Below are 7196 nucleotides of genomic sequence, written 5' to 3' on the forward strand. Positions count from 1 at the left end.
TGTGCGAAGGTTGGACTCAAGGTGCGGGAGACTTGGGAGCTGCAAGGGCGGCTGGGGTGCATGCCTAGCGGAATCGCTCGGCTGCTTTGTCCCGGTATGCAGGCAGCCGGCGGTATGAATGATCCGAACGCCGACTCATCTCTGCTATCTGCAAGGCCCTCATAAAAGACCGATCCAACTACAGACGAGCTACAGTGCCTGATCATCGAACGATGTCTCTCTCCAAACTCCAAGAACCAGTGATCCTCGCCCAACTCGCCGGCGTAGTCGGCAGTGCAGTCTTCGCAGGTTCCTCCTCACTCTCCCCTCGATCCTCACTGTTTTCTGGTTTCTAACTTGTTCCATAGTCGGAAACTTTGCAAACTCGTCCACGGGTGTCATGGCCGTCCTTGCCGACTCATCCACCACTGAACTCCCGCTCAAGTACCAACTCACCATTTGGCGCCGCTTCTATGAGCGTGGGAAGGCTTTCTTTGCGCCTACGGCCGTGGTTAGTGCTGCTTCGTATGGGTTGGTTGCTTACTTGAGCCCTGCGCTTCGCAACTCCGCCTTGCTCAGTATGGGATTGTGTGTCACCGCGTTGCCGTTCACCCTCTTTGGTATTGGTCCAACAAACAACAAGTTGTTTGCATTGGAGGAGAGGGCAAAGGCAGGAGAGACGAGTGAGGCATTTGACAAGAATGCTTTGGGATTGTTGAACACATGGAGGGGATTGAATGCCATCAGGTTCAGTTTGGTTGGTCTTGGGTTCTTGAATGGGTTGAAGGATTTGGCTTTGATGTAATTTGGGGTTCTAGCCACGGATGGGTTGATATCTTTATCTCACATAACGCACGAATTGTACGGCGAGAGATAAGTATGGGTGGTAAATTCAGTTAATGATCGATGTACTTTTAAACGCCTCTCTAATCCAAGATAGTCATTCCTTTATCCTTTCTCCTTCCCGCCTGTTTCCTCTGTCCCGCATCCAAGATCTTCTTCCTCATTCTAATGCTCTTCGGGGTAACCTCAATACACTCATCAGTCCTAACATACGCAACAGCCTCCTCCAACGTCATGATCCTCGGCGGCGACAAGACCATTGCATCGTCCTTTCCAGCAGCACGCATGTTGGTAAGCTGCTTCTGCTTGACGGGGTTTACTTCGATATCATCGCTCTTTGAGTGTTCACCGACGATTTGACCAGCGTAGATCTTTTGTCCGGGGGTGACGAAGAGGATACCTCGTGGCTGCAGGATGTCAAGAGCGTAGGAGGTTGCGACACCAGCTGACATGGAGATGATGGATCCCTTTCTTGTAGTGGCGATCTCACCCTTGAATGGTTGGTAGGAGTGGAAAGTGTGGTTCAAGACACCGGTACCGTGGGTATCGTTCTTGAATTCACCACCGACGTATCCCAACAAACCACGTGCGGGCACCTCCATGACCAATCTAACCTTTCCGTCGTCACCTTCGACATAGTCCTTCATCTCACCCTTCCTCTTGTTCAACTTCTCGATAACGGTACCAGCATCTCCAGAGTCGACATCGACAGTGACTTCTTCCACGGGCTCGAGAAGGGTGTTCTCAGGACCGCGCTTGAACAATGCAGTGGGAGGAGACACGCTCAACTCGAAGCCTTCGCGACGGAGAGTCTCGAGAAGAATACCGAGATGGAGGACACCTCGTCCTCGTACATCGATACCATCGTGTGCAGAGTGCAACTTAAGTGCAACGTTCGTCTGTGCTTCAGTCTCCAATCTGTCCTTCAACAACGATGCCGTCAACTGAGTACCTTCGGTTCCGAGCAGGGGCGAGTCGTTGGGGGAGATAATCATGGAAATAGTGGGAGGATCCAGCGGGGTAGAGGGAATGACTTCCGAAACAGCCAGGTCACAGATAGTAGAGTTGACAGTAGCTTTCTGAATACCGGCAATAGAGACGATATCACCAGCGGCAGCCTCGTTAACCGTAATCCTGTTCAACCCGACACGGGAAAAGACCTTCGTCACACGTCCGACATCAATCTCCTTTCCTTCCTCATCCAGACCCTTGATGTTGGAACCAGCCCTGACAACACCAGACTTGACCTTACCAAGGTAAAGCTTACCCACAAACTCGTCGCGATCGGTCTGCGTAACCAACATACTGAAGGGCGCATCACGATCCACGACGGGTGCTGGCACACTCTCCAAAATCTGCTCAAACAAGTCCGTCATTCCATTCGCCTTCGGTCCGTCCAAGCCGGCAGTGAAAGGCACGGACCATCCCTCCTTAGCGGAAGCAAGAAGCGTAGGGTAATCCAACTGCTCGTCCGACGCCTCCAAACTCATAAACAGATCCATCAAATCAGAATCAACCTGGTCAATCCTCGCACTTGGTCGATCAGCCTTGTTCATGACAACCACAGGCCTCAATCCAGCCGCCAGAGCCTTCCTGACGACGAACTTGGTCTGCGTCATCACACCCTCCGTAGCGTCAACGACAAGAATGACACCATCGACCATACCCAACACACGCTCGACCTCTCCTCCAAAATCAGCGTGACCGGGGGTGTCAACGATGTTGATCTTGTGTCCCTTGTATACGATACTGGTAACCTTCGACAAAATGGTAATACCACGCTCACGTTCGAGGTCGTTGGAGTCCATGACACGACCAGTCAGTTGGGAGGAGGAGAGGGTACCGGACTGCTTGAGAAGTTGGTCGACGAGGGTAGTCTTTCCGTGATCGACGTGAGCGATAATGGCGATATTGCGGATCTTTTCGGCGGGGAAAGTAGAGGGATCCTCGAGACTGACGGCGTCGTCCCTCACGGCAGCAGTTGAAGAAAACGCCCGGTAAGCAACACCAGCACCAAGAGTCTGCAACCGTCTAACAGCAGAGAATGACCGGGTAGAAGGAACGTTCAGCGGCGAACGAAGCGCAGAGGGCTGCGCAGGGGCCCTAACACTGCCCACGACAGTGCTCCGGGACAAGACTGACTCCTGACGAGCAGCTAGTCTCGCGACATTCACAGATCTTGTTCTCAACATCGTCGCCGCTCTGAATGATGCGTTGTCTATTTTTAGAAGCAAGCTCTCGGTCCCAAGTATTTTTGGTGTGCCACCTGCGCCACGGAAACTGGGGAGCGGTATTCCCCGCGATATCGATTTGAGTGGACGGGCCCGAGAAGGAGTCTACAACCAGACCAACTCCATAGGTAAAGCTCATGTAGTGATATAGCTAGATTGGTTCGCATGAAAGACTTGGCTAACATATAATCAACACTTCCTCGCCCCTTACCTGTCTACATATCACATACTCGTACTCGTCGCGACCACGGTACTATCCACCGGTACCCCCGCCGTAATCGTTAAACCCGCACTCGTACTCACACACACAAAACTATACCCCAAGGGCTCTCCCTCACTTACCGTCGCATTCTGCACCTCACACCACTCACTCCAAAACTCACTCAGATAATTCGTCGCTCCATCCGTCCCATTCGGGAAAGTGGACGGGGAGGCACAAGCCCCGAGAGCGAGGTAGACGTCGGCGAGTATGGAGGGGATGTCTGTGCAGAATGATCCAGAGGTAAGACTGGCTGTGGAGTTGGTGACGTTGGCGGTGATGTTCAGGTTGATGGGAACATCGGTGAACAAGGAGGAGGGGAGAGCGGTGGAGGTACCAGTGGCATTGGCGGAGGTAGCGTTCGTGGAGTTCGAGGTGGTGTTGCAGGCAAAAGAGAGGTTGGCGAAATATTCGTAGACGGAGACAAGACCCTCGCAATAAGTTGGAACTGCAGCGGACGCGTTCGCGCTCACCGTCGACACGCTCGGTACACTCGATGTCACCACCCCCTCAGACAACGACGACGTCGTCCCCCCACCCGTACCGGCCGCAGTAGCACTATAAGCACTCGCAATTCCACTCGGATTAACTGACACACCAGCCGCCCCACAAAACGTCTGCGCAAACTGGAAAACCGTAGCTTGATCCGCCGCGTCACACCCACTCAACACACACCCCACAAGCGACTCAATGAAAGCGGTGTTAGAGCAGATACACGCTATGTCGACGGATGAACATCCAGAGGAGGCCTGGGCGGATGCGTAGCAGGAGCCAGCGCAGGCGGGGAGGCCGGGGATTGATTGGGCGTGGGTGAGGAGGGGAGTGAGGAGGAGGGCGAAGGTGAGCTTGGGGAACATGATCGAGTTCGTGAAAGTGAAAGTATATTTTAAGTATCTAATGGTCTAGGGTGGTAAAATGCGACTATTTATCTGTTTCTCCTCCCATTCACGCTCCTTCAAGATCTGCGCCAAGCTTCGAATTAAGGTTCGTTGACGGCCATGCGTACGGAAGCATCCCGTACGGCCCGCTTTTGGTGATCTTCTATAGATTTTTATGCCGAGGTAATCTTCGAACCGAGGCTTTTGCTCTTCTTTTTGCGTCATAGTCTATACTGTATGTCGGTGGTATGCCGTTTTGCGTCATCCATCTATCGTGTTGTTGTAGAGACCGTTTTGTTCGTAACGAACGTCAGGCGTCGTCCAGCGTCGCCTTTTGCTCATCTCTCATCGTCGCATCACTCATACAATCTCCCACACGCGCGTCAACCCCTCATAGAACAGACAAGTCGCTCCGAAGAGCTGACCTCCAATCAGCGCCCTAGCGGTAAACCACGTAACCACGCCCTTATGCGGAATGAGCCTATAAATCCCCGTATTCATCTTCGGAACACCGATCGCCTTTCGGTTGTACTGAGATTGCAAGGGTTGTTGTCCAAGTCTCGCAATCGCAAGATCAATCGGCGAAACAACAACAGCTGTAATCGCACCCGCCATCGTTCCCGTCCATACCGTTGACCAAAGCGTTGGTTTGGCGTCGGGTGAGGTATTAGCGTTCCTCATACCCACGAACAACGGGAAGTAAACACTCGAGAATGCGAGTTCCCTAGCCGTACCCCGCCTAAACTGGGGTGTGTTCCACCCCTTCTTGAACATGACGGTGTGCAATCCCATCGAACCAACGATGTGTCCAACACCAGATACGAATCCGCAGAGCGCGCCTTCGAGGCCGGTGAGTTCGTTGATGCGGCAACCACGGCGGCCGGCGAGGTCGGCACGGACATAATCGTGAATCGCGAATTTCAGGCCGGGGGAGGCGGTCGGAGTGATTGTCAGCCGGGCCCGCATGACGTTCTTGTAAAGAGTCTTGAGCGAGTTAGGACGTTTGTCCGTAGCGGTTATGAACTGTGTCATCGCACCCACACTGGAGCTCAGAATGCCTGCGATGACGTGGATCGCGATCTGTTGGAGGGAGTGATGAGCGGGGTCATGATCGGAGCAGACGGACATGAATTGGTTGTAGAGAAACGACCGAGGAAAGGAAGAAAGGATTAAAGACGACTGTCGAGGCGAGCGTGGGTAATTAAAGGTTTTTTTTGGTGGTGAAGTGTGTTGGCCGTGACTCGGTGGAATCGCCGCGAAGTTTGTCTCTAATACGGGATGACAGCTGGGGGTGGTCTTGGGGGTGCTCTGCCGTCGCAGGAATTCAAAGTATTCACGAATAAGATTATTGAGAATGATAATGATAGACCCAGTCGATTCCTGCCACATTGGTTGAACCCCCGGGCAGCCTCGGGCCCAGGCAACCCTCGACGCGACCAGACGCACGGCCTTCAATACCTGCAGCATCAACACCAACCTGCCATTGCCAGGCTTCAATGCCTCCCTCCTCCGTCGAAACCCTCCTAGACTTCCTCAATGACCATTCCCCATCGCCCTTCACCTCCTCCGACATAGCATGGGCCTTCGACCACCCCGACACCGCGCGCATCCTCTCAGCGCTGACTGCAGACTTCCTACTAAATCGGGAGAATGTATTGGGGAAAGATGAGCTCGCTTTGTACGAGAGGCTGGCTACGAGCGGAAATGCGCAAGTGTCTAAGAGTGGTGAGCATGAGATGAAAGGGGAGTTGAGGACGGAAGACGAGTTTGAGGTTCTTGCTCGTGATTTGAGGACGCGGGCGTCGGTGTTGACACGGCATACGACTGTTTTGACACAACACAACTCGAATTTGTCCGACACGATCATATCCGCTCTATCCGCCCGAACCGAAACCGCGAAATCGCAGAACGACGCGCTAAAGACACGGACAGAGGAACTTACGGGATCGACTACAACCCTCCTCGCAGACCTCGAACAAGTCCGTGCCGAATCCCGAAAACTCCTGTCTGAACTTCACCAATCCTCCCAGAAATCATGGTCAGAACACCTCTCCTCGCACGAACCCACACTCCAAGACCTCTTCAAAACCGACGCCGCACTCCTTTCTCTCTGTTCCGAGAATTGCGCGACGAGTGATGAGGTGGTAAGCAAGAAAGATGTCGAAGAGTTAGTTGAGGCGATGGATGGGGCGCAGAGTGAGGCGGTCAAGGCACGTGTGGATGTTGCGTTTTTATCTGCATACCTCAATCCTTCCACTCATGGCAAGTATGCCAACGACGAAGTCACCCCGGACATGCTCGAGAGCGATTTACGAGATTTGTTGGACTCGATTTCGGCCTTGACGCTCGACCACTCATTGCGCACGATCCACACACCCCTCCTCCCACTACTATCCCAAGTCACGACCGCGCGCTTAACGAACCATGGACGGGATGTGGAAGAGGCGATGAACGCATTGGAGTGCTTAGTGGGAAGGATGGCGGCTGTGGATGGAGCCAGAAGGGATGTCGATGCGAGGGATGAGGTTATCGCTGAAGTGTGCAGGTTGGGAGCAGCGGAGCTCGCAAAAGCCGTCCCTACGCCTTCTCCTCCGTCCGTGACGAATACACGAGCGGAGAATGGACGAAAAAAAGTCCCGAAAGACATCCGGTCAAAACTCACCTCCACACAACGCGAAACTCTTTCCCATCTCACACAGCAAACCACCTCTACCCTCTCGCTCTCCTCGCGCACCCTCCGCTCTCTCCGAAATGCGCTATACGCCTCTTCTGCCACCTCTTCCAAACCGAAGTATGTCGATGGAGAGGTTTGGCGGGAGGTGGAGACTGTTAGGAGGGGTGTTGATGGGGTTAGGGAGGGGATGGGTGAGGTACTGAGGCAGGTTGGTGGTGAGGAGGGAAGGAGGAGGAAGGATGTTGGAAGGGTTATTAGAAGGTGGGGGTGATAGAGCCACGTCGGTAAAGAAAATAAATTCAATAACCAAATGCAGACTGCTGAAAGTAGAA

At 53.4% G+C, this 7196-nt stretch overlaps 5 protein-coding genes across 5 annotated transcripts; 2 read left to right on the forward strand and 3 right to left on the reverse strand.

Annotated features, from left to right (window-relative positions):
• Window positions 1-212: 212 nt before the first annotated feature.
• SAICODRAFT_24823 (uncharacterized protein) lies at window positions 213-784 on the forward strand (the record flags this gene model as incomplete). The annotated part of the gene is made up of 2 exons (XM_019166805.1): window positions 213-288; window positions 348-784. 2 exons carry the CDS (start codon window positions 213-215, stop codon window positions 782-784), a joined length of 513 nt encoding a protein of 170 aa, XP_019024700.1.
• On the reverse strand, window positions 682-2317 carry SAICODRAFT_29978 (translation protein). Its single transcript, XM_019167550.1, has one exon. The coding sequence runs from the start codon at window positions 2310-2312 to the stop codon at window positions 906-908; it is 1407 nt and encodes a 468-aa protein (XP_019024701.1). The 5' UTR covers window positions 2313-2317; the 3' UTR covers window positions 682-905.
• An 868-nt stretch (window positions 2318-3185) lies between these two features.
• On the reverse strand, window positions 3186-4186 carry SAICODRAFT_18630 (uncharacterized protein). Its single transcript, XM_019165983.1, has one exon. It carries the CDS (start codon window positions 4167-4169, stop codon window positions 3276-3278), a length of 894 nt encoding a protein of 297 aa, XP_019024702.1. The 5' UTR covers window positions 4170-4186; the 3' UTR covers window positions 3186-3275.
• Window positions 4187-4550: 364 nt separating this feature from the next.
• On the reverse strand, window positions 4551-5318 carry SAICODRAFT_6850 (uncharacterized protein; the record flags this gene model as incomplete). The annotated part of the gene is made up of 1 exon (XM_019170394.1): window positions 4551-5318. One exon carries the CDS (start codon window positions 5316-5318, stop codon window positions 4551-4553), a length of 768 nt encoding a protein of 255 aa, XP_019024703.1.
• A 185-nt stretch (window positions 5319-5503) lies between these two features.
• On the forward strand, window positions 5504-7180 carry SAICODRAFT_221798 (uncharacterized protein). Its single transcript, XM_019166529.1, has one exon. The coding sequence runs from the start codon at window positions 5687-5689 to the stop codon at window positions 7133-7135; it is 1449 nt and encodes a 482-aa protein (XP_019024704.1). The 5' UTR covers window positions 5504-5686; the 3' UTR covers window positions 7136-7180.
• The last annotated feature ends 16 nt before the right edge of the window (window positions 7181-7196 follow it).

The sequence above is a fragment of the Saitoella complicata genome (genome assembly GCF_001661265.1).
Source record: "Saitoella complicata NRRL Y-17804 unplaced genomic scaffold SAICOscaffold_9, whole genome shotgun sequence".
Classification (NCBI taxonomy): domain Eukaryota; kingdom Fungi; phylum Ascomycota; class Saitoellomycetes; order Saitoellales; family Saitoellaceae; genus Saitoella; species Saitoella complicata.